At 44.5% G+C, this 27,726-nt stretch overlaps 1 protein-coding gene across 3 annotated transcripts in view; it reads right to left on the bottom strand.

Moving 5' to 3' along the window:
• The window catches only part of NDRG4 (NDRG family member 4), a 170,963-nt gene that overhangs the window by 112,852 nt on the left and 30,385 nt on the right, over nucleotides 1-27,726 (bottom strand). For 2 of the 3 annotated variants that reach the window (XM_083165479.1, XM_083165480.1), the window contains exons 2-3: nucleotides 20,606-20,697; nucleotides 16,551-16,595 (exon numbers count right to left, since the gene is read on the bottom strand). The exons of the other annotated variant lie outside the window; for it this stretch is intronic. In XM_083165479.1, the coding sequence (XP_083021605.1) occupies nucleotides 16,551-16,595; nucleotides 20,606-20,697 (137 nt within the window). The remainder of the gene's footprint in view (nucleotides 1-16,550; nucleotides 16,596-20,605; nucleotides 20,698-27,726) is intronic. 3 annotated transcript variants of the gene reach the window in all.

The raw sequence follows: 27,726 nt of genomic DNA, 5'->3' as shown, positions 1-27,726 counted from the left end.
AAATATCCTTAAATAAACTAGAGCGCCACCACCTAGTGTCAAAAGACAGTAAGGCAAGGGTTAAACTGTAGCACTCAAGTGTAGAAGCTTCACAGATGTGGGAGGCGGGGTACTTTTAATGCTTGGGAAAGTTTTTCTGTTTATGTCTCTGCAGGGAAACAAGTCGACAACAGAACTATCGGAAGTCTACAAGTGGATCGGATGGAATACAAGACGCCAAGAATGGAAGGAAAAAGGTGGAAATCCAAAAATATTGATACTCCTTTTTCCTACAGATGCAATGGAGAAGGAAAGACAAGCCCAGCTGTAGACAGATGATGGTCCTCGAGATGACGACTTGGATACCGACAGATGACTGGACAGGAACCAAGCTAGAAAGCCCCAGGAGCCGACGAAAGACACAAGACGACCAAGAGAATGATGACCCCTAGACGACCCCACATTGTGATGCGTAGAAGACCCACCAGAGACTCTTTAGGCCCTAGTTTTTATTGTCGAGGGACATTAGGAATAACCCAAAATGCGTAGAAGGTTTTTGTCCTTGGAATTCTGTCAAGGTTTTTAATCCCCTACTGCACAAGAAGAAATGACTGTTCTCCACTTTTTCAGGAAATCTTTACATTACTCTGTTAAATTGTTTGTTATGTTGTTCATCAATGTTTTCCCAGCATCCTTTGTAGGACATATGAAGGTTGTTCACCCCTGTACATCCTGCGGTAGGTAACACACCACCTATGCAGGAACACTACACCCACATAGACATCTACACACACATTCCCCAAATGTATCATTAAGTCGTGTGTGTCTGGGCTGTGGCCCTGCAACCATTGCAGAGTCATGGTCTGGACATGCCGGCGTTAAGTAAATGCACTCCCCCATTTATTATTAATCTAGGATTAGCCATAGCGCAAAAATTATACATCCCCTCCTTTTACATATACACATATGTTCCACACTTCCAAAAAAATCTTTTTTTTTTTTATCAATGAAATTTTTTTTAATGAAAAATATTGACATTTTATGAAATTATGGAAATTAATGCGAAATTATGAATTATTAATTTTAATATGTGACAGTTTTGTGGACTGTCAAAGTCCATTTTTCCCCAGCATATAATTTCCATAATTAGGATTTTAACCATGCCCACCAAAATTAATATAGTCTGAGATAAATATTATTTTATCTCATATGTCATGTTTGGTCTTAAACTGATTGGAATCATATTAGCCATCAGATGACAGTTATTAGAACTTAATATCATGTTGCACTCACAGTTTATACAAGTTATAAGTTTACAGTAGAGTTTTCAGAAATACAGTAACAATGGGCGTGTCTGCAGGCTATTGATACCATGTGTACAAACTGTTTCTTGGAACAATTGGGCAAGGAGCTTCCCTCTCCCCCCAGAGAGCCACTTGAAATAGGGACAGACAAAGATAGCTCAGTGCTGGCCAACTGTTAGAAGAGCAACATACAAGATGGAATGCAGCACTCCAAGATGGAATGCAGAATTCAATTCTGATTGAATTGTGTACCAGGACTCATGGTTATGGAACACGGATTATGTTAGAAAGTTAGGAGCAGTTCTTCCAATCTCTGTAATCTTCTGATATGACATGCTCAGGCCCTGAGGCCAAGATCATGGTTACATAAAGGAAGCTTGTGTCTGTGTTTAAGATTGACCTGTATGAATAATGTGTAGTTAAGTGAGATTGAGATAAGTTAAAGGGTAATGTGTACTAGACACATAAATTGTGTTCCAGTAATCCTCCTGCGAGCTTCAAAGGATAAGGGTCAAAAACAACGTTCCTATCTTACAAGGAGCGTTCCTCTTCTCCACCTTAGGATGACTTTATGTGTGGTAACCACTGTGCATTCGTATCTTCTAAATCAAACTGGTGTTTGACCCTTAACCACACTCCAAAACAAGGAAAAGATACCATACATCCCTTGTAAGGGATTGGCGTCTCCTCTTCTCCGAGCGAAATGTGTTTCTCAAATTCACTGATTATTCAGACACTTTCTTTTTCCACAATATCCTCCGTGTGCCAGAAGACCACATAGGAACATAATAGAACCAAATATAGTGTAATACAGTATTTATTTGATCACAACAATTAAAAGATGGATCTGAATAACATGTATAAAAAATGATAAAATATATATAGAAATTGTTTCTATGTCAAAGATGGTTAGTGCGCTGTATAGGGGAATTCAACAATTACCGGATGAGGTGGAGAACTTGATGGAAAAAGTTCTCAAACGTGCATGATAAGTGAAGGTCCCGGAAACTTTCACCTCAGGCAAGAAGACACCAGAAGGTACCGGTAGGAGGTTCCCCAAGTCGGCGTCGCCAGGTAAGATCCAATGCGTTTCAACCGCCTGCTGCGGTCTTTATCAAGGATGTAAGGCTGTAGAATATCCCTCCCTATTTAAAAGAGTAGGTATGCAATCAGATAGAGGCACTGTTTTGCGCCAAAAAAACTTTCCGGCGTGTTCACCGGAAGTTGTCATCATTACTTCCGCCCCACTTCCGTCATCTCAGGCAGGGCGTCCGTGCCACACTTCCGGTACCGTCTCAGACGTAAATAGTAAAGAGCATATATCTGTTGCGCTCTCTCAAATAGATGTTCATCCAAATTAAAGTGCAGAGGGTGCAGATGCTTATGATTTACGATGTCCATTGCCATGATTTGCCATTGCCATGATTGTAATGGATGCGGATATATAAAGTGCGGAAAGTGCCGGTGTTTCTGGATATAGTTTCCTCCAACAAATACAGATGTAGAATAAAAAAAGGGAATATAAAAAGGGCATTATTAAAATCCAGGTACATTCAGAATAAATAAGTTACAACAATAAAAAACATGAAAAACTGCAGACATCAAGATATTGTAGAAAGGCTATAGGAACCATTTGATCTCAAAGTCTTTGTTGAGACCATGCGGATGTAGAGTATTAAGATTAAAAATACATTTCATTTCTTCTTTTGCCAGTTGAGATACTTTGTTCTTTTTTCTTGGGTCATCTTTAATTTCTTTGATGCCCAGGAATCTGACAATATGGTTCGAATTAGAATTATGTGCAGTTTTAAAATGCTGAGACAGGCTGTGAGTGTCAAGACCTTTTTTAATATTGTTTAGATGTTCCGTTATACGGGTCTTAAGAGGTCTTGACGTGCGCCCTATATAAAAAAGATTACATGAACATTAAATGGCGTAAACGACATTGGGAGTGTTACATGTAATAACATTTTCTATTGGGAAAGTGTTTTTATTGTTACTTCAGTAGTTTTTGAGTGGCCTCTGCTTTTGACCATCTGGCAGCCTCTGCACAGTCCACATCCGTGGAAACCCTTTGTGCGGATTCTACCACTGGGATTTGCTGTTTTAAATGCACTTCTTACTAATTTGTTTTTGATATTTGGTGCTTTTTTATAAATAAACTTTGGTACTTTTGGCAAATGAGTGCCTATAATCGGATCCTTCAAAGAATTTTCCAGTTTTTATGAATGATTTTTCAATGATTTTAAGTTGAGCGTTAAAACCAGTTATAAAAGCCCACTTAAAATCTTCATTCTCATGTGTTGTGTCTTGTGTTTGTTTAGGTCTTAGAAGGGTTTCCCTATCTATTTTTTCTTTCTCTTTCAGGGTTTGAGAGATAGTTTCAGTTGCATAGCCACTTTGGACAAATCTTTCTGCCATCTTATTTGCCTGTTGTATATAAGAAGTAGTATCTGAACAGTTGCGTCTAAGGCGTTTGAATTGGCCGCCTGGAAAGACATTAAGCCAGGTATTGTGGTGGCAACTGTTTCTCTGTATATAGGAAAGGCAGTCGGTGGGTTTTGTATAAGTTTTTTTTCAAGGTGTCCATTATTATCAAATATTGTGATGTCTAAAAAATCAATGCTAGATTGACTGATATTGAATGTTAGTTCAATATTTTCATTATTTTGATTCAAGTCACAGAAAGCTTTTAGATTGGGCTCACTCCCTCTCCATATAAAGACGATGTCGTCGATGTATCTGGACCAGGATACCAGGTCCGCCCCAAAGCCATGCCCACTCCACACATGTTCCTCTTCCCAGAGTCCCATGAAGATATTGGTATAGCTTGGAGCGAACCTGGTACCCATCGCGGTCCCTACCTTCTGGGTGTAGAAATTACCATCAAACATGAAGTAATTGTTATTTAGAATGAGGTCTACATTTTCGATAAGCAGATGTTGCAGGTGGGGGTCCAGGTCACTTTTCTCCAGGTATTTGGTGGTTGCTCTAAGTCCTTTATCATGCCGGATTATAGAATAGAGGGATTTGACATCTGCAGTCACTAGATAGTAGCCCGTCTCCCACTGGACCATGGGTAGAAGGTTCAGAAGGCTGCAGGTGTCTTTTAAATGGGAGCGGTTGGTTTGAACAAGGGGCTGTAGAATTCTGATAAATTGGCGGTAACTGAATTTATTCCGGACACTATAGGACGTCCGGGAGGGCAAGTGGGATTTTTATGGATTTTTGGTAATAAATATATGACTGGTATCATGGGTTCAGAGATGTTAAGGAATTTGAATTCTTTTTCATTAATAATGTCCATATTTTTGTATTTATTAAGTAATGTTACCATTTTTTCTTGTATTTTTATGGTGGGGTCTGATCTAATTTTTAGGTAGGTTTCCTGATCTCCCAAATGTTTAGTAACCTCATCAGTGTACCATTTTTTATCTAGGACCACAACACCACCGCCTTTATCGGCCGGCTTCACAATTATCTCCTTATTGTCACTAAGGTCTTTTAGGGCTTGTCTTTCCTTTTTGGTTAGATTATATTGTTTTTTTTTTGTGGAAACTTTTTTTTATATCTTCCACCACCAGTGCACTGAAGGTTTCAATAAAATTACCCTTAATATGGGATGGATAAAAGATTGACTTGGGTTTGAAGCGGCTGGATGTTGTTGGTTCTTCATTTTCTATTTCAGTATCTTTTTTGTTATTAATTTTTAAACATAATTTACGTACAAATTTATGCACGTCCACAAAGCTCTCAAATTTGTTAATATTGGCCGTGGGGGCATACTTCAGTCCCTTTTCAAGTACTGAGACTTCCACGGTTGAGAGAGTATGTTTACTCAGATTGAATATTTTTACTTTATTTGCATGGTTTTCTTCTAGAGCTATATCATTCGTGTCCCTATTGGTTTGTGGAGGATAGGGTGGCCAATCCCGGGATCGGCGGGATCCCGGGATTTGGCCTAAAAAAGTCCGGGATTGGATTATCCAATCCCGGGATTTACGGGATTAGACTGCGCATGCGCAGTCTAATGCCTAGCAGCGTCTGAGCACTAGCTCAGACGCTGCCCGGCTCCCGAATCCTGACCCCTGCATGCGGCGATGCGTAGCGTGACAGTAGAAGTCACGCTGCGCAGCCTTCTGCTGTGCACGCCCCCTTTCAGTCTCCTCCGCATGTCGCCCGCCTGCCTCTGCCCGCCCGCTTCCTTTCCGGCCTGGCTGCTAAGAAGGAGGTGCACGAGCCTGGAGGCACCGTGAACCCCTGAACCCACTCCCGGCCGGCCGCCCGCTAATGTAAGTAAATGTGCGGGTTGGCCGGTGTGGGGTTGGGTATGTGTGGAGCAGAACTGTATTAGGGATGCCAATCCCGGGAATCCCGGGATTGAGCATTTTTCAATCCCGGATCCCGGGATTGAAAAAATGCCCCGGGATTGGCATCCCTAGTGGAGGGTTATTATTGATTGTCTGCTTTTTCCTCTTAATCTTTTTCTTTTTTCTTCTTTTTTTAGGGTTACCACCCCTTTTTCCTCTCCGTGTTTTTTAGTGTTTATTTTATATGGCGTTGGTCGCTTCCTCTCTCTAAAAAACGTATCCTATTTGAGTCTCTTTGTAATGGGGAATATCTATTCTGAGTATATACAGGTGACTCTGGATGATCAGAGAAATTGATGCGTCTTCTAAATGGTCTCCTGGGATGGTCCCATTTTTGCTCATATATTTCATTAAGATCCCCTCCTCTATAGTTCCTATGTTGAGGGATTTTATATGGGCTTGTTCTATTTCCATTGGTGTATCTGTTACTACCAGCCTGTCTATGGTTTCCATATCTCCCTTCTTCTGTTCTATTGTGATTGTTCTTATGGAAGCGATTACCTTCAAATCTATTTTTGTGGTGTCTCCACCTTCTAGGACAGGGTTCGCCAACCCGTCGCTCGCGATCGACGGGTAGCTCGCCGGGTGTATTTAAGTAGCTCGGCGTGCTTCCAGTGACCTCCTGCCGCGTAGAGGTTCCTTGCTTGGCGGCAGGAGGTCAGAAAGTGATATACTGTAATGCAGCGTTTGTGGTCCTGACTTTGCGGCAGTGACCTCCTGCAGCGTAGCGGTTCCATCCTCGCTTGGCGGCAGGAGGTCTCAGAGTGACTTCGTGCCGCGTGACCTCCTGACGTCCCCAGCGTATGATTTTGCGCACTTTCCATCCGACGCCACAGCCTCTGCTCAAGCCAGTCCTGCGCCACGCCGCCACAGCCTCTGCTCAAGTCCTGCGCTCAAGTCCTGCATTAGGTATTGTAAAACTCTGTGTGCGCAAAGTACATGCGGGTGACTCCAGCCTGCATTCCTGCTTGAGGTATAATGGGCATCATGTGTGTGGCATTGAGTCATTAAACATATGCCACACAAATGATGCCCATTGCATATGTTTAATGGGCATCATTTGTGTGGCATATATTTAATGAGCATCAATGTGTGGGGCATATGTTTAATGGGCATCATTTGTGGGGCATATGTTTAATGGGCATCATTTGTGGGGCATATGTTTAATGGGCATCATTTGTGGGGCATATGTTTAATGGGCATCATTTGTGGGGCATATGTTTAATGTGCATCATTTGTGGGGCATATGTTTAATGGGCATCATTTGTGTGGCACATGTTTAATAAGCATCAATGTGTGGGGCATATGTATAAAGGAGCTTCACATTGTGGGTCATAGGCATAATCGGCATTACGGTGTGCGGCATATGTATAATGGAGTATCACGGTGTGTGGCATATGTATAATGGAGTATCACACTGTGGGGCATATGTATAATGGAGCTTAACATTGTGGGGCATATGTATAATGGAGCATCATGGTGTTTGGCATATGTATAATGGGCATCACGGTGTGTGGCATATGTATAATGGAGCATCACGGTGTGTGGCATATGTATAATGGAGCATCACAGTGTGTGTGGTATATGTATAATGGTGCATCACTGTGTGGCATATGTATAATGGAGTATCACGGTGTGTGGCATGTGTATAATGGAGTATCACGGTGTGTGGCATGTGTATAATGGAGTATCACGCTGTGGGGCATTTGTGTAACGGAGAATCACGTTGTTGGGCATATGTATAATGGGCATCGTGTGTGTGTGTGGCATATGTATAATGGAACATCACGGTGTGGCATATGTATAATGGAGCATCATGGTGTGTGGCATATGTATAATGGGCATCACGGTGTGTGGCATATGTATAATGGAGCATCACGGTGTGGGGCATATGTATAATGGAGCATCACGGTGTGTGGCATATGTATAATGGAGCATCATGGTGTGGCATATGTATAATGGTGGATCACGGTGTGGCATATGTATAATGGAGCATCACGGTGTGGCATATGTATAATGGAGCATCACGGTGTGGGGCATATGTATAATGGAGCATCACGGTGCGGGGCATATTTATAATGGGTATCACAGACTGCACTATTGGGGTCATGTGTACCTGGCACTGCACTATTGAGGTCATATGTGTATCACACCCCCATTTTCCATGGCCCCACCCCATGTGGCTACAGCTCTTAGAGAGCTGACCATGCCCCCATAGCGGGAAAAATGGGGGATGTAGCCTCGCAGGAGTTCCACGGTAGTAGCTGAACCCTCTAATTTTTGGATGTCTCTTCTCCTCTGCCTCCAGTGTTGGGAGGTATGTTTGTGACATATTGGACCTTGCAGTGTGTGGCATATTGTGTCTGGGGCATTGCAGTGTGTGGCCTAATGTGGGGCATATGTTCAATGGGCATCATTTGTGGGGCATATGTTTAATGGGCATCATTTGTGGGGCATATGTTTAATGGGCATCATTTGTGGGGCATATGTTTAATGGGCATCATTTGTGGGGCATATGTTTAATGGGCATCATTTGTGGGGCATATGTTTAATGGGCATCATTTGTGTGGCACATGTTTAATAAGCATCAATGTGTGGGGCATATGTATAAAGGAGCTTCACATTGTGGGTCATAGGCATAATCGGCATTACGGTGTGCGGCATATGTATAATGGAGTATCACGGTGTGGGGCATTTGTATAATGGAGCATCACTGTGTGGCATATGTTTAATGGAGTATCACGGTGTGTGGCATATGTATAATGGAGTATCACGCTGTGGGGCATTTGTGTAACGGAGAATCACGTTGTTGGGCATATGTATAATGGTCATCGTGTGTGTGGGGCATATGTATAAAGGGGCTTCACATTGTGGGTCATAGGCATAATCGGCATCACGGTGTGCGGCATATGTATAATGGAGTATCACGGTGTGTGGCATATGTATAATGGAGTATCACGGTGTGGGGCATTTGTATAATGGAGCATCACTGTGTGGCATATGTATATTGGAGCATCACGCTGTGTGGCATATGTATAATGGAGCATCACGCTGTGGGGCATATGTATAATGGAGCTTAACATTGTGGGGCATATGTATAATGGAGCATCATGGTGTGTGGCATATGTATAATGGGCATCACGGTGTGTGGCATATGTATAATGGAGCATCACGGTGTGTGGCATATGTATAATGGAGCATCACAGTGTGTGTGGTATATGTATAATGGTGCATCACTGTGTGGCATATGTATAATGGAGTATCACGGTGTGTGGCATGTGTATAATGGAGTATCACGCTGTGGGGCATTTGTGTAACGGAGAATCACGTTGTTGGGCATATGTATAATGGGCATCGTGTGTGTGTGGCATATGTATAATGGAGCATCACGGTGTGGCATATGTATAATGGAGCATCATGGTGTGTGGCATATGTATAATGGGCATCACGGTGTGTGGCATATGTATAATGGAGCATCACGGTGTGTGGCATATGTATAATGGAGCATCACGGTGTGTGGCATATGTATAATGGAGCATCATGGTGTGGCATATGTATAATGGTGGATCACGGTGTGGCATATGTATAATGGAGCATCACGGTGTGGCATATGTATAATGGAGCATCACGGTGTGGGGCATATGTATAATGGAGCATCACGGTGCGGGGCATATTTATAATGGGTATCACGGACTGCACTATTGGGGTCATGTGTACCTGGCACTGCACTATTGAGGGCATATGTGTATCACACCCCCATTTTCCATGGCCCCACCCCATGTGGCTACAGCTCTTAGAGAGCTGACCATGCCCCCATAGCGGGAAAAATGGGGGATGTAGCCTCGCAGGAGTTCCACGGTAGTAGCTGAACCCTCTAATTTTTGGATGTCTCTTCTCCTCTGCCTCCAGAGTTGGGAGGTATGTTTGTGACATATTGGACCTTGCAGTGTGTGGCATATTGTGTCTGGGGCATTGCAGTGTGTGGCCTAATGTGTCAGGGGCATTACGGTTTGTGGCATTATGTGTAAAGGGCATTTTTTTTTATATTATGCAGATTTTTTAACATTTTTTACTTTAGTAGCTCTTCGGGCTGTTTATTTTGTCGCGAGTAGCTCCCGACCCAAAAAAGGTTGGAGACCACTGTTCTAGGAGTATCGACTTCTGGGCGTGTGTCTCTATTAACATACATGTGGCCGTTATTATATGTATGTGGGTCTGAGTATATTTTGGGGTTTCTATTTTCCCTAAGATTTCTCTGATAGTTCTTTTTTGATCTGTGTTCGAGGTATATGTCACCTTCTGCGGGTTTGTGTGATTTACAATCACATGTTGGAATGGGATCTATTTTATCTATAGCTTTAATTTCCTTTTTGTCTCTAATGAATTTTCTTAACTTTCGATCTATCATCGGTTTAGATAGTCTTTTGATGTTTTCCTCAATCCTTTTTTCGTATTCAGTATATTCTGGTAAATCTGAGAAAGGATTTATGAGTTCTTTATATTTTTAAATTTCCTCATCTAAGAGTAATAATTGTTTTCTTCTTTCCTCTATGATGAGTGTTATAAGGCGTATGGAACAGCTATGAGTTATTTTATTCCAGTCATCTTTGAATTTCTCGGTGGCTATTTCAAAGGATGCCTGTTTATCAATAATCAAACCCTTGGGAATTATGTCGTGTAAATACTTTTCAAGTGTCACGACTTCCCACCAAATCTTATTTTCCTTGATCAGAACTTTCTCAAGTTTTTTCATAATACTCTCAAGGTTTTCATCTATCAGTTCTGAACTTTCAACTTCGTTACAGAAAATATGTCCTAATAACGTTACTCTTTTTTTCTCTGTATTTAAACATCTTAGCAGCTAGGATATAACAGTCCACCTGTGGGGTATAGTAACAAAGCAACAGAAATGGTGGGACGGTGAACTGGATCTAAGCACTGTGGGTCTGCAGGTGAATAAGGAACACATGTGGTAACCCCGTACCACAAAATAGGACTGTTAAAGGGTAATGTGTACTAGACACATAAATTGTGTTCCAGTAATCCTCCTGCGAGCTTCAAAGGATAAGGGTCAAAAACAACATTCCTATCTTACAAGGAGCGTTCCTCTTCTCCGCCTTAGGATGACTTTATGTGTGGTAACCACTGTGCATTCGTATCTTCTACATCAAACTGGTGTTTGACCCTTCACCACACTCCAAAACAAGGAAAAGATACCATACATCTCTGGTAAGGGATTGGCGTCTCCTCTTCTCCGAGCGAAATGTGTTTCTCAAATTCACTGAGATTGAGATAAGGCAGTGTAATACTTACCCTCCAACATCTGAAGGGCAGAAATCGGTACACATTCTGGAAGGGTGTGTGGTCACGTGTTAAAGTGGGCGTGGTCACGTGTTAAAGTGGGTGTGGTCACACACCCTTTCCGAATGTGTACTGTGCCTTTTTTTTTTTTTTTTAAGCGGACCCCCAGCAGTTGCCAGCCAGTCTCTGAGGGGACCCTTTTTGTTACATACAGTATAAATATCCAAAAACTTAATGCAGAGCCATAGGCTGTATCTTTCTTTGTAATACAAGACAAACAAAAGCTGCAGACTTCATGTATAACACAGCGCGCCATCACAGTGGAGTTTACACATATAGAACATGTAAACAATAACAACCCAGCCCCACTCATGCAGAGTACTACTGCTGCTGCCTATCTTATCTTCCCCCAGCAGTCCAGCACAGCCTCCGTCCCCGGCCTCCCGGCCATGTGCGGTAGTGGGAGGGCTGCTCATCTCTCGGCTTCATGTTGTCAAATTCCTGGCTCACAGCAAGAGGGAGCAGGGCTGGCATACCCTCGCTGTTGAGGCGGCGCCTGTCACTCCCGCCACCTCCGCGTGTGTGAGATGCGGAGAACCCCCGGTAGGTGACAGGGCCACAGTCATGTGAGCCGGGGGAGGCGGGCATGCTGAGACTGCTTCGTCCCCCCGCAGGGCACCTCGGGAGACGTGGTCTTGGCCATCCACTCCCCCTCCCCCCCTCACTGCTCATGCTGCCGTAAGAGCAGCCAGCATTGAAGCAAACTACAACTAGGAACTACAACTCCCAGAGTCGGAGGAGCCGGCTATCAAAATTCGGTACAGTTAGATTTAGCCGGTACAGACCATTAAAAAACGGTACTGTACCGGCTAAATCGGTACAGTTGGAGGGTATGGTAATATATCATACAAAGGTTTGATGGTTAAATGTGCAGGGCGTAATGTCTGTGTTATAGCCTGTTATTATGAATCGTGAGCGAAGTATGTGTTGATCAGCAAGATCTTGGTGTGATGTGTTGATCCTGGAAGAATGGAAGTTTTACTGTGTTAGAGAGAGATCCCTGTTATGATTGGAAGTGTGATGTTTTGATCTTTAAGAGAGGATATGTTTTACTTGTTAAATTGAGATACAATCCTGTATCATACAAGATTGTTAGGCCATAAACTGAGGCCTACCTGCCTTATGCCATGTGCTTGGCCTAAGGCATAATCATGGATTGTAATTGTGGTTCACAATAGCTACACACAGCAGCAGTTGGTAGATTATTGATCAACATGTAGTTAGGTATTTGGAATTATAAGGTGATGTGCTGTGTGTGTCTTTCACTATAGTCTGGATGGATTCTTTGTATCCACATGTGTGTTTAGGGCCCAGAAGCGAAGGGTGCTTGGATTGGCTTTTAACTGTTTCCACCTAAGAGTGTGAAAGCTTTGTGTAGTATCCAGTGAGAATATCTAGATAAACTGGCGGATAAAACCTATTAGAATGTAATAGTGTCTTTTGCATGTGTTCACTTCTATCATATATATATATATATATATATATATATATATATATATATATATATATATATATATATATATATATATAAGCACTGTTGAGGTGGTGAGTGTACGGCCATGTGATGGGATTTTGGTATAGCAAGGCCTTGGATTGTATAGTGCCATTTAGGTGCGCTATTTAGAGAATACATTGTAGCTTAATATTCAAATCGTGTATGCTGTAGGTTTAGTGTGTTTGATGAATGTGCAAGTTATATTCAGGATTGTGAGTATCGCATGATGCCGGTTAGTGGTGATTTGGAGTAAGGTTGTGTATATTATGTACAGTCAGTTTATGTTTGGTTGCCATGCGGCATCTTGAGGCCCAGTGTGTTATGGTTCCTTTGCGTTACATGTGGCTGTATCTAAAATGGTAGACACCATGGTTAGTTATCCTAAAAAGGCTGCTGCTTCATAGCCACGCCTCCAGCACTGTACACACATACACACATATAACACTGAGTTTAACTGTATTAAGGATGCTGGTATTATAAACGTATTAATTTTAATATCTGTCTTATCATATTGTACAATCATTGATGCAGTTTCATTCGCTTGCATTCATAAATAATATTCATTGATCATATTTCTGGACATTCGCTTGTTGATCACGTGCGGCATGAATAAATTAAGTATACTTTGCATATATAAATAAATGGGTTTCCATAACCAGATACTGAGCTCAGGCCCCTTACACCAGATACTGAGCTCAGGCTCCTTACACCAGATACTGAGCACACATCCCTTACGCTGTATACTGCGCACACACCCCTTATGCTGTATACTGCGCACACGCCCCTTACACCAGACACTGAGCCCCTTACGTTGTATACTGCATACAAAACTCTTACACCAGATACTGCGCACACACCCCTTATGCTGTATACTGCGCACACGCCCCTTATGCTGTATACTGCGCACACGCCCCTTATGCTGTATACTGCGCACACGCCCCTTATGCTGTATACTGCGCACACGCCCCTTATGCTGTATACTGCGCACACGCCCCTTATGCTGTATACTGCGCACACGCCCCTTATGCTGTATACTGCGCACACGCCCCTTATGCTGTTCACCGCGCACACGCCCCTTATGCTGTTCACCGCGTACACGCCCCTTATGCTGTTCACCGCGTACACGCCCCTTATGCTGTTTACCGCGTACACATTGCTTACGCCTAATACTGTGTAAGCAGCCCTTTTTTTCATATACTGCGCACATGTGCAGTATACTTGTTATGATGGCCACCAGCTGGTGCTGTTGAATGTAATGATTACGCATACCCAGCAGTCCTCTAGCCTCCTGCTAGCTAGAGCTTCAAAGGCAGAACTAAAGCTGTGTACACATGCTTCGATTTTTCCCTGTTTTCGATTCGATTTTGCTCATAGAAGCATAATTGAATCCAAATCAAATGGTTTTTAGGACACTTTCAATCTGCATTCGATTCAATGCGCGCTCCCGTTTTCTCAAAATCGAACAGAAAAATAGACTGTGCAGCCAAGGAAATATCGAATTTGATATCTAATGCAAAAGTACAGAGCTAATGCCAAATTGAATGGGAAGATCTAATGCCAGATCTAATAGAAAATTGAATCTAACATTGAATCTAAAGCAAACATAGTGTGTGCACATAGCTTTACACAAGTAAACTAAAAATAATAACAGCAAAGAAAGCCAGTTCTAAAAAGCAGCACTGTTACCTATCAGTGTCCCAGCACAAAGGTGCAGTATAAGCTGGGAAGGACACTTATAGGGCAGAGCACTAAACAGGTGCTGACTCCAATTAGTATGACTGTTACCTATCACCAGTGTCCCAGCACAGAGGTGCAGTATAAGCCGAGAAGGACATGGACAGAGCAGAGCAACAAACATGTGCTGACACTAATTAGTATGACTGTTACATATCAGTGTCCCAGCACAGAGGTGCAGTATAAGCCATGAAGGACACTGACAGTGCAGAGCACCAAACAGCTGCTGACACTAATTAGTATGGCTGTTACCGATCAGTGTCCCAGGACAGAGGTGCAGTATACCTTGGAAGGAAACTGGTAGAGCAGGGCAGCAAACAGGCGCTGACACTAATTAGTATGACTGTTACCTATCAGTGTCCCAGCACAAATGTGCAGTAGGAACTGGGAAGGACACTGATAGAGCAGAGCACCAAACAGATGCTGACACTAATTAATATAACTGTTACTTACCAGTATCCCAGAACAGAGTTGACTTATAAGCCGGGAAGAACACTGATAGAACAGAGCACCAAATAGGTGCTGACACTAAAGGGTGCAGTATAAACTGGGAGGGAAACTGGTAGAGCAGGGCACCATACAGGTGCTGACACTAATTAGTATGACTTACCTGTTAGTGTCCCAGCACAAATGTGCATTATGAGCTGGGATGGACACAGACAGAGCATACAGGTGCTGACAATAATTAGTATAACTGTTACTTTGCACAAAGTGTAACAAATCATATTAAAGCAGGGTTCAATGCAACAGAATCAGTACATCTGTCAGACCAGACTTAGGTCTACAGTCAATAGGTCGACCCCGGAATGGTCGACTGGCCCCAAGGTCGACAGGGTTAAAGCTCGACATGGGCCAAGGTCGACATGGGCCAAGGTCGACATGGGCCAAGGCCGACATGGGCCAAGGCCGACAGTCATTAGGTCGACATGAGTTTTTCACTGTTTTTTTACCCGAATGTCGACACAGTCGACATGGACACAGTTGGAGTTGAACTTTGGGCACACTATTTTATTCTCCCACCATGCCCTAGTGGATGGTAGGGCATGAAATACCGCCTGTCGGCACATGTCGGCTCAAAAAACAGAGAAAAACTCATGTCGGCCTAATGACTGTCGACCTAAACAAATGTCGACATTGGCCCATGTCGACCTTTAACCCTGTCAACAGTCGACCTTCCAGGGTCGACCTAAGTGTGGTCTGACAGATGACCGTTTCCCAATGCAACAATGCATAGGATGTTATTACAGCAGAATACAAATGCAAGGTTCAAGACTACAGCAAGACAAGCATTCAGATTGGATGAACAGACAGGGTTCCGGACTGCAGCAGGACAGGGTTTTATGCAGCCCACACAAGCACCGATTCCAGCATGCGTTGTGGGCTTAACTAGCACACACAGCATCGCATCGTATGCCTTGTGCATACGATGTGCATGCGATGCTGTGCTAGAAAAAGCTAGTACAAAAAGTATGTGCAGCACATACTTTTTGTACTGTGCGATGGGGTGCCGCGGGAGCGCGCACCCCATCGTACAGCATCGCACCGCCGGCATCAGTGCGTGTGTGGGCTGCATTAGACTGCAGCAGGACAGGGTTTTAGACAGGTCACACAGACAAGGTTCAGGACTGCAACAGGACAGGGTTTCATACTGAACACAAAGAAATGGTTCAGGATTGCAGCAGAACAGGAATTCATACAGGTATAACAGTCTGGACTTAATAGTCTGCAGAAGCCGAGAAGCTGGAACTGGGAGCTTGGAAGCTGGAGTAATCAACAGACTTGGGACTCAAGCAAGGAACAGAACAAGGTACAACAGGAACTAGACCCGCAAGGACAAGAACCTATAACCATCCTCAGGTAAAGGGCAGGCTGGAATATATAGGAAGCAAGTCCCAATCAGGATTAACTGTAGCTGCCCAGCTGAACACAGAGGTAATGGGCTAATTATGTAGCAGCGGAGACCGCACAAAGAACACATACAGGAGTCAGGCTGCACAGAACAGCCAGAGGTGGCTTGTAACAATACTGCGCACATACCCCTTACACCAGATACTGCGCATACGCCCCTTACACCAGATACTGGGCACACACCCCTACAGTATCACGCAAAGTGGGTGCATTGGAAATACAAACAATTATCAATCTGAGGATTGGACATTACCTCATTAGAGAGTGGGGTCATTGCTGCATAGTGCTGGCACCAGCTAGTAGGGGCACTGACTACTGCGTCCACTCTTTACCTTACCACTATTTACTGCTAGGTGAGCAGGTTGATAATATAGGATTGCAGGAGATGGAATCACTTACCTTCCAGTCAGTGTCCACTGCGGAGAGAAAGGTGTCTGCAGACTCCTAGGGTCAGAATAAGATGTATTACATCTATAGAATCTGCTCTTCTCTGCTATTCTACAACTGCAGAGTGTAGCCCCTTCCCTCCTGTACTACATCTGAAGTGTGTTGTCCATTCCCTCCTGTACTACATCTGCAGTGTGTTGTCCCTTCCCTCCTGTACTACATCTGAAGTGTGTTGTTCCTTCCCTCCTGTACTACATCTGCAGAGCGTAGCCCCTTCCCTCCTGTACTACAACTGCAGAGCGTCTCCCTTTCCCTCCTGTACTACAACTGCAGAGCGTCAACCTTTCTTTCCTGTATTACATCTTCAGAGCACCTCCCTTTCCCTCCTATATTACATCAGCAGAGCATCGCCCCTTGTCTTCTGTACTACATCTGTAGGTGAGGACAGCAGGAGTGTAGGTAATGAGGGTGTAGGAGAGTACAGCAGGAGTGTAGGGGATGTGGGTGTAGGTGAGGACAGCAGGAGTATAGGGGATGTGGGTGAGGACAGCAGGAGTATATAGGTGATGAGGGAGTAGGTGAGGACAGCAGAAGTGTAGGTGAGGTGGGAGTAGGTGAGGACAGCAGGAGTGTAGGTGAGGACAGCAGGAGTGTAGGTGATGTGGGTGTAGGTGAGGACAGCAGGAATGTAGGTGAGGTGGGTGTAGGTGAGGACAGCAGGAATGTAGGTGAGGTGGGTGTAGGTGAGGACAGTAGTAGTGTAGGTGAGGTAGGAGTAGGATGAGGACAGCAGGCGTGTAGGTGATGTGGGTGTAGGTGAGGACAGAAGGAGTGTAGGTGAAGTGGGTGTAGGTGAGGACAGAAGGAGTGTAGGTGATGTGGGTGTAGGTGAGGACAGAAGGAGTGTAGGTGATGTCGGTGTAGGTGAGGAATGCATGAGTGTAGGTAATGACAGCAGGAATGTCAGTTTTGTGGGTGTAGGTGAGGACAGCAGGAGTGTAGGTGATGTGGGTGTAGGTGAGGACAGCAGTAGTGTAGGTGAGGTGGGAGTAGGTGAGGACGGCGGGAGTGTAGGTGATGGGGTGTGGTATGTGACTCCAACAGTCGGGATCCCGACAGTCATTATCCCGACTGCCCAGAGTCAGACAGCATGGCAAGGGCAAAAAAGCCCCTTGCGGGCTCACTGCGCTTGCCGCACTGCGCCACACACTTGATCCCCCGTCCTATACCCCATAACATCGTCCGAGGCCGCACTTCCTGGATGACGGTCACGTGAGCGCCATCCAGTCATATGAGCCCTGTAGTCTCTAGACCAGGGGTCCTCAAACTATTTTGCTCTGGGACCCCATCAAACAATAATAATAATTCTAGGACCCCAGCAAGTTACTGCGGAAGGTCATCACATGTGAAGGCAGCAGACAGCACATACATGGCACTAGATGATGGGAGGAGTCTAAAATAACAGACAATTCAACAGATTGTTCAGATTCCTTGAATCACTGACTGAAATTAGAAAAGTCATTAGCTTGATGGTCAGCAGCATGGAGTCGCGACCCCATGCTGAGAAGGTCAGGACCCACTTTGAGAACCACTGCTCTAGACCATAGCAGGGTCACGTGACCTACCTATTAATTACACATCCGCCTCTTAATGACACCACCTTCATCCGGGCATTATGGGCCCTGTAGTCTCCAGCCCTTAACGTGGCCATGTGACCCGCTTTTTAATGATATTACATCTGACAGACAGGGCCGGTGCAAGGCATCTAGGCGCCCTAGGCAAACCTACAGGATACCGCCCCCCCCCCCCCCCCCCTTTTAAAAAAAAGCCCATACAAATGAATAGGAAGCCATTGCTTGGCTGAGACCACTCTCAGCCAATGCTGAGACCACTCTCAGCCAATCAGCGATTGGTTGAGAGAGGTCTCAGCCAATCAGTGGCTGCCCATTCATTTGTATGGGCTTTTTTGTATGGTGCTGATTGACATTGGTTGTATTGGTGCTGAATACATTATAGCTTGTCATTTTATGAAGTTACACACACATTTAAAAATGAATATATAATGAATAAATATTTAAAATGGAACACATTTAAAAATGAATACATATAAAAAATGGCATTGACCAAAAAAAGAGAAGGGGGGAGGTTTGGCAGATTTTTTTTTGGGGGGGGGGGGGGGGGGGGGGGGCAGAGGGCACCACCTGCGGATTACCGCGGGGGGTGGGTGCTATCCCAACTGAAGATGACTACCAGCAGGCGGGGGGTGAGGGTGGTCACTCACCTACTCCCTGCAGTGCTGGGATGAATAGCTGGGATACGCTTGGCAGCTGCTGCAGCTTTCTCCTGCTCTCCTTGGCTAGAGTTTTCCTCCTGCTGCTGCTCCTCGAGTGACGGGCGGCACTGGCTGCAGCTCAGTACCGCCCTCCAGTGGCTGGCGCCCTAGGCAAATGCCTAAAGCTGCCTAGTGGTGGCGCCGGCCCTGCTGACAGATAAGGTCATATGACCACTGCCACCAATGAAATCTATCCCAGGTTGTGCTCCCGGAAGTAAATACTGTGTGCACCTCATAAATCTGACTTTTGTTTTAATTTATAAATAAAATATTTAGTTAATATCTATCCTGCTTGTTTCCTACTTGTCTGAAGGTCTGCCTCCTTTATGCTATTGATTTTATGAAAACCTTGGTTGATTGGATGATCTATGTTTGATTGTTAGGCCATGTGACCTTATTAAATGAAGGGTATATATACTGAACCATGCCCCAGCAGCACTACACCTTTGATAAAGCTGCCTGTCAGTCAGTCAGTGCTAAGTTCACCTTCCACCACCTCTACCAGGATTGTAGTCCAGACGAGCCACACAGAATCAGCTCCCACCAGCGACCCTGTGCACCATCCAGGGGGTGCCCCAACTCTTTTCTTCATCTATCTCCACCCATACTGGCCATTTGGGACTTGCACAAATAGCTTCCTTGATCCCTTTGCAGTGGAGTGGTTATTTGTGCCACCGTGGGCCGACCACTTGGATTTATGGATTACACCATCTGCATATGGGTCTGATCTATCAGTAGTGGTAACTATCTTATATCAAACATTACTGTTTGTCAAAATAGGAACGGACTCTCCTTTATAATTGCTGCTAGTGTGGAAGTGGAACTACTTGTCATTATTAAATGACAGTTTTAATTTGCTATCTATGTTTTATGAACTATTACATTTATTGTAAAGATCATCCAATCTCATAAAGAATTTTTTAAAGGTACAGCTCTGCTTTTTTTCTGTTGTTTTTTATGTACCCACTTTACAAGAGTAACTAACCTGTTTTTCAGCAGCTGCTAGGAGATCACTCATCTCAAGCACTCCTATAGTCCCAACCATCCCAGGTTGGTTCAAGCTAACCCTTTTTCTTTAGGTGAGTTGGGAGTAGGTGAGGACAGCAGGAGTGTAGGTGATGTGGGTGTAGATGAGGACAGCAGGAGTGTAGGTGATGTGGGTGTAGGTGAGGACATCAGGAGTGTAGATGATGTGGGTGTAGGTGAGGACATCGGTAGTGTAGGTGAGGTGAGTGTAGGTGAGGAGGGAGTAGGTGAGGACAGCAGGAGTGTAGGTGATGTGGGTGTAGGTGAGGAGAGCAGGAGTGTAGGTGAGGACAGCAGGAGTGTAGGTGATGTGTGTGTAGGTGAGGACAGCAGGAGTGTATATGATGTGGGTGTAGGTGAGGACAGCAGGAGTGTGTGTGATGTGGGTCTAGGTGAGGACAGCAGGAGTATAGGCTATGTGGGTGTAGGTGAGGACTGCAGGAGTGTAGGTGATATGGGTGTAGTTGAGGACAGCAGGAGTGTAGGTGATGACATTAGGAATGTAAGTATTATGGGTGTAGGTGAGGACAGCAGGAGTGTAGGTGATGACATTAGGAATGTAAGTATTATGGGTGTAGGTGAGGATAGCAGTTGTGGGTGTAGGTGAGGACAGCAGGAGTGTGTGTGGTGAGGACAGCAGGAATGTATGCATTGTTGGTGCAGATGAGAAGGGCTGACGTAGACACATTGGGGGGTGACTGATACTCACCATCTCTGTGTCCTGTCCTCTAAGCAGAGGCTTCTCTTCAGGGAAACGCAGCTCACTCATCCCAGAAACACTGAACTCTGGCAGCATCAAACCTGGAGAATGGCAGGAGATAATGTCAGATAGTGTCACCCTTGTCAGATGCAGTGACACGAGCAGTGACATCACTTACAGGTCTGAGACATAGGCGAATCTAGGGGGTGGTCCAGGGGTGCACATGACCACCCATTTTGTAGCTGAGGGATGGGGCTTTCAAACGAGCCCAGCCCCGTGTCTCTAGCCCCTGGGAACCGGAGATACTGCCAGGCAAAGCTGGAACTTTTTCCTTATAGGATAACATGGGACCCGCTAATTCCGACCCCCACCCAGTTCAAAGGCTGCCAGTTCCCCCTTCGGCATCACTGAAGCTCGAGGTTGATCTCAGTCGAACCCAAATTGCTGGGCCTTCAATCTGATACCAGGCTGGATCCATATGAGTTAATTGGATCCAGGGATATTGAGATTAAACCATTTTTTTTTTCATTTCTTAAATGTAATTTCATGACTGTTTATGCTCTTTGAGGGCAGATCTGGAACCAAACAGCCCAGTTTCACGGGACCAAAATCATTCGAAGCCAACTCAAAAGTTCTTCAATATGATACTGATCTCATGTAAATGGGTCAGTGGGTTCCGAAGATACAGCTGGTTGGTTAAAGGGAGGTAGGGAGAGCGGAGTGGTTGTCTCTCCCCCTCACACCAGAAAATGCATCCTGGGACCATATTCTCGGGTAAATCCCTGCATTTTCTGTTGTGAAAGGGGTATTATTTCAAACAGCCATGACCTACAGTGCTCTGAATACAGCCGGGCAGCCCCCTGCTCTCTGCCCGGCTGTCACCCCTGCAGATTCCGCTCCAATTCTTCTCCCCGCTTTCACCTCAGCCGGCCCCTCCTTTAATCATGTGGTGCCGGCGCCCGGCATGCTCCCCCCGACGTCACGCACAACAACAGCGCGCACAATATTTCAAATGTCCACTCGGCTAGAGGGGACACCAGGAGGGGAGTGGGAGCTTGCTCTGCGCTGCGCTCTGTTCCTCTCCCCATAGAAGCAGCTGCACTGCTCTCCATCTCTCCCTGCAGAGAAGGCTCATATAAAAATTTACAGTAAGTGGCACTTTTGGGGGCATTGCTTAAGGGACGCTACAAGTTGCGGTATGTGGGGGCATTACGCATAATGTGTGGCTTAATGTATAAGGGGCATTACGGTGTGCAGCATCATGTGTAAGCGGCATTATGTGTGCAGCATCATGTGTAAGGGACATTATGTGTGCAGCATCATGTGTAATGGGTACTATGGTGCACGGCATCATGTGTAATGGGTACTATGGTGTGCGGCATCATGTGTAATGAGTACTATGGTGCCATCAAGCAAGAATCCCCTAGCAATGAGCACGTAGGTAAGCAGCACTTATGTGGCAAATATGTAATGGGCATTACGGTTTGTTATATACTGTAGTATGTAATGGGCATCATGATGTGTGGCACAATGTGTAATGGGCATTATGGTGTGTGGCCTTATGTGTAATTGGCATTACGGCGTGTGGCTTTATGTGTAATGGGTATTACGGAGTTTGCTAAAATGTGTAATGGGCATTACTGTGTATGGTCTAAAGTGTAATACCACACCCCTTTTTGTGATGCCAGCCTCCTTCCCATGAGGCCACACACCTTTTTGGCGCGCGGCTGTGCCGCGCAAAGGTCCCCCTGCTGTTATGTCTAGATCTGGGACCACCCATTACATAATTCTAGATTTGCCTATGGTCTGAGGAGGAGAGTTTATACTCTACCAGCCTTAGCACTGAGAACCGCATGGGAACCAGCCCAGGACTTACTCGGCAGCTGCGATAGAAACGGGCTTATCAGAGCCAGAGCTGTCATCACGCACCTTCCCCCAAAACCCCTACATTTTCCCTGACACTCCCAGAAAACCACTGGATACCACCTACACAGATTAGCTTCCTGTCAATCACCTTGTGAACAGTCAGCGATCAAAAAACTAGCGCAGAGCGGAAGAACTGAATTTTACTGTATCAGTTTGAAATCCAAATAGTTTACCCTGCCGATACATTTTCTAAGACCTTTTATGCGACCTATGGTCAACTTTATTGGCAAAGCCTTTTTTATAGACCTTCTGATTCCCTGTACAGGTCATTTTTTCCTTTGGTGAAACCTTTTAACATAAAACCACTATGAAGCTTTATATAAGTGTACACCTAACTCTGATACACCCCCCATGAAGTCCTATTGCGTTTTGAACAAAATCATCAGTTATATATATCTATCATTGTGGATAAGAAGAGCTTCTGGGAGGAAAGAACTCCATGCCAACTATTAATATATACACCTTTTAAGACACATTATACTAAACAATAAATCTTGTTTTTTAAGAAGTTTATCTTAATTATATTGGTGAGCTTGATATTGTATGCACTTCTGTATTCTCTGCAGACAGACTACAGGGCCGGTTTAACAATGGGCCGGATGGAGCTGCAGCTCCAGGCTTCCCATTAAAATAGACCCACAGGTTTGCAGTGTTGCTGCAAACAGGAAAACATTTTTTTTCCTGCTACAGGCTGCATCCTGCGGGTGGCTGACTGTCCCATCCATACACCCACCCCGTTCTGGCCAGGAACCGCCCCCCTCACGGTCATGGCTGCTGCCTGTAGATAGGCAAAGGCTGGTCCTGCTGCTTCTGTAGATGCAAGAGCTAACAAGAATGGCTGCCACCATTGGGCTACAAAAAGATGGCTGACTTCCCCCAATAAGAAGTCAAAGTTTCCTTTCATAGAAACACTAAAGTCGGGTAGAGAGAGGAAAATGGGGCGGGGCTTAACAGAGGAGTGCTCTGTGCTGTCTAGAGGAGCTGAAGAATTAAGTTTTGATGAACCCCAGGAGCCTGAGGCTGGGATAAGAGACACAGAGGTTAGGGGTGAAGATGCTCCAGGGAGCAGAAGACCCTGCCTCATGCCTACTTTACCTTTTCATTAATCAGGTAAGTGTCTTGGGGGAGGGGAGAGCTTATCTATCCATCTATGTATCCATCCAAGGGTGGAACTACCATAGAAGCAATGGTGCAGCTGCTATAGGGGCCAAAGCTTAAGGGGACCCATCTTTACTGTCTAAGTAATATGTTTTACATACATTTTTCACCATCAGTTGCTAAATAGGGGGCCCTTACAAACTTTTGCTATGGGGCCTACGACTATCTAGTTACGCCACTGTATCCATCTATCTATCTATCTATCTATCTCTTACACAATATATGTATCATTGTCACATATAAAAACTTGTGTGGGGTGTCATTTTGCTTAGAATATGTGTAGACTATGGGCGGAATTCAGGATACATACAGATGGCCAGCAGTTGGGATGCCGGCGGTCAGAATACCAACACCAGCATCCCAAAGGAGGAAATCCTGCCCCCCACAGCCTAGCCTCTGTACCTGCCGCCTAAACCTAACTCCCCACCCCCACCCTGCACCCTAAACCTAAGTGACCCATTCTATGTGTCTAGTCCTAACCCTCCCAAATACTGCCTAACCCCTGTGCCCCGCCACCTAAACCTAACTGCCTACAGGCAAGAGGTGGATCGGCTAGTCACCTGGTGCAGTGCTAATAACCTACAGCTGAAAGACTGTGGAGATGATCATAGACTTCAGGAAGAACATCCTTACACTCCCTCAACTAAGAGTAGAGGGTAGTTCAGTAGCAGTAGTGGAATCCTTCAAATCCCTAGGCTCCATGGTTGCCAAGGACCTGAAGTGGAGGGCCAACAACGACGGCATTGTGGGAAAAGCCCAGCAAAGACTGTTCTTCCTACGCCAACTCAGGAAGTTCAAACGGCCGCAAGAACTCCTGGTGCTCTTCTACTCTGCAATTATCCAATCCGCGATCTGTACCTCAATTAGTTTGGTATGGCTCGGCCTCAGCCTACAACAGGAATAGATTACAGCGAATTGTAAGAGCAGCGCAAAAAATTATTGGATCAGATCTCCTGGCGATTTAGGACATATATAGGTCAAGGGTTACAAAGTGAGCTGGAAGGATTACCAACGACTACTCTGCTCATGACTTGTTAAGAAGGCTGCAGTCTGGGAGGCGGTACGGCTCGCAACTGGTGAGGACAGCCAGACACAGAAACAGTTTTTCCCCCCAAGCAACTTCCCTAATAAACTCAAAGGATGGTTATTCCACCCTATTGGCAACCAAACTCGGCAGATGTACCTAGTAACGAGCATACTGCCCTCCCCATTTGCATGATATTGTTTTTTGTATGGGTCGGTTACAGTTGTGTTTACATACCCTAGTAGAATTTGTGATTTTCTGGCCATTTGTAAGAGAATATGAATGATAAATCTCAAACGTCTCTTTCACTCAAGGTTAGTGTTTGGGTGAAGCCATTTATTGTCAAACAACTGTGTTTAATCTTTTTAAATCATAATGACAACAGAAACTACCCAAATGACCCTAATGAAAAGTTTACATATCCTGGAGGTTTTGGCCTGATAACATGCACACATTTGACACAAACGGGTTTGAATGGCTACTAAAGGTAACCATCCTCACCTGTGATCTGTTTGCTTGTAATCAGTGTGTGTGTGTATAAAAGGTCATTGAGTTTCTGGTCTCCTGAAAGACCCTTGCATCTTTCATGGGGAAAGCAAATGAATTGTCAACGGATCTGCTGGAAAAGGTAATTGAACTGTATAAAACAAGGAAGGGATATAAAAAGATATCCAAGAAATTGAGAATGCCAATCAGCAGAGTTTAAACTCTAATTATGAAGTGGAAAATGAGGGATTCTGTGGAAACCAAATCACGTTTAGGTAGACCTACAAAAATTTCAGCCACAACGACCAGAAAAATTGTTTGGGATGCAAAGAAAAATCCACAAACAACTTCAGCTGAAATAGAAGACTCTCTAAAAAATTGTGGTGTGGTTGTTTTAAGATGCACTATAAAGGTGGCATTGGAAAAAAATGGGCTGCATGGTCGAATCGCCAGAAGAAAGCCATTACTACGCAAATGTGACAAAGCATCCCGTTTATCCAAACAGCACACAGAAAAGCCTCAATCCTTCTGAAACAAAGTCATTTGGAGTGATGAGACCAAATTTGAACTTTTTGGCCACAACCATAAACGTTACATTTGGAGAGAGGTCAACAAGGCCTATTCCTACTGTGAAACAAGGAGGTGGATTGCTGATGTTTTGCGGATGTGTGAGCTACAAAGGCACTAGAAGCTTGGTAAAAATTGATGACAAGATGTATGCAGCATGTTATCAGAAAATACTGGAGGAAAATTTGCACTCATTTTGGAACGTACTTGGACATTCCAACATGACAAAGATACAAACACAAGGGCAAGTCGACCTGTAATTGGCTACAGCAGAATAAAGTGAAGGTTCTGGAGTGGCCAACTCAGTCTTGTCGAGTTGCACACACGCCATTTTAGGATAGTATGGCCGTCATTTTGGTTCGCGGAGTTGCGCTAATAAAGTTTCCATACCCGAGTCTGTGTGACAAAGTGGACCAGAAGCGTAGCCATACTATTACACATAAATTCATAAGAACATACTGACACTAAATAAAATATAGTTAAAGGTTTAGAACGCCACACATCGCTTAGTTAGCATTTGCATACATCTGTCTGTATAGTGTTTAGTACCGTTCCGTTCCGTTTCTTATGCGCAGAATTCCGGTCATTGCGAATATTTCGCAATACACACGGCCCGATAGTTATGGACATAATCCATATTCCCAAGACCGTTTCTGTTGAAAAGTATATAACAAAGGAATCTACTAAAACCGGTTTTGACTGCTATTTACAACTCCTGACGACGATACCGACAAACAAAACCAACTCCTAAAGTTCACTCCCCAGCACCTATTCAAACCAGGTGCATCACCTAACCCCCCAATCACAGTGGACCTGACATACGATCTCTGACCAATAGGAATGGCCTTTGACCTCCCCCTTCTGACCCTATAAGATAGGTGACCCAGGGCGGCCTCGGTCACTTCGGCACATCTTCCTTTCCCTGACCATTGACCGGACTATGTTCAAACCTGAACATAGTGAGCTCCGACCGGACTGCGCTGCGCTATTTCCCCTGGAGGTAACATTTGTATTCCCCTTTTATGTGATGTGGCTGATTATGATTGTATCCTGTATCTGTTTTCTTCCCTTAGTAGAGCCTGATTATTATATTCATTGTTAGTCTATTGTATCACTTGTTATACCTGTATTTTCTATTCCTGTAACCCCCTTTTGTCCATTAGGGACTTAAATACATCTCTTTACGGAGTTCTTATCTCCTTACTTTAATACAGTGGTTGTGTCTGTTTATTCACACATAGCGATAAGGTATATTACGGACACTGTCCTTGAAGGTATATTCGCAGATTAGAGTCAGATTACTGCGAAAGGATCTCTTATTAAGGTATTAGTTCTTTGGTGTAAAATACACAATAAAGGTACGCTACACTGCACTACATTTTGTTCGCACGTAGCTAGGTATAAAGGGTACGCAGGTTACGGACATAATACGTAACCTGCGCTTTTCACTTATTGTTTCTTTGGTCATATTTAATCGCTATTAACAGTCTCCTGACCTCAATATCATTGAGCCACTCTGGGGAGATCTCAACGTGCAGTTCATGCAGGACAGCTCAAGAATTTACAGGAACTGGAGGCTTTTTGCCAAGAAGAATGGGCAGCTTTACTATCTGAGAAAATAAAGAGCCTCATCTACAACTTCCACAAAAGACTTCAAGCTGTCATTGATGTTAAAGGGGGCAATACAAGCAGTGGCGTTGCCGTCTATGGATAGATCAGGAGCCACAATCAATCGCACAATACAACAGGGGACAGGAATCAAATATGTCATAGAACAGTTACATCTAATTGATTGTTGGCGGGTACTTCACCCTACCGAACACGACTATACCTGTTTGTCGGCTGCTCATGGCACATTGTCGCGCATCGACTACTTGCTCCCTTCGAGCACCATGTTTCTGAACCTGGTGGAGGCTGGTATTAACCCAATGTGTATCTCGGACCATTCCCTGATATGGTGTTTGGTAGA

The sequence above is a fragment of the Crinia signifera genome, chromosome 11 (assembly GCF_055691185.1).
Source record: "Crinia signifera chromosome 11, ASM5569118v1, whole genome shotgun sequence".
Lineage (NCBI taxonomy): Eukaryota > Metazoa > Chordata > Amphibia > Anura > Myobatrachidae > Crinia > Crinia signifera.
The sequence above is the reverse complement of the archived record's forward strand: the minus strand, read 5'-3'. Positions and strand labels throughout refer to the sequence as shown.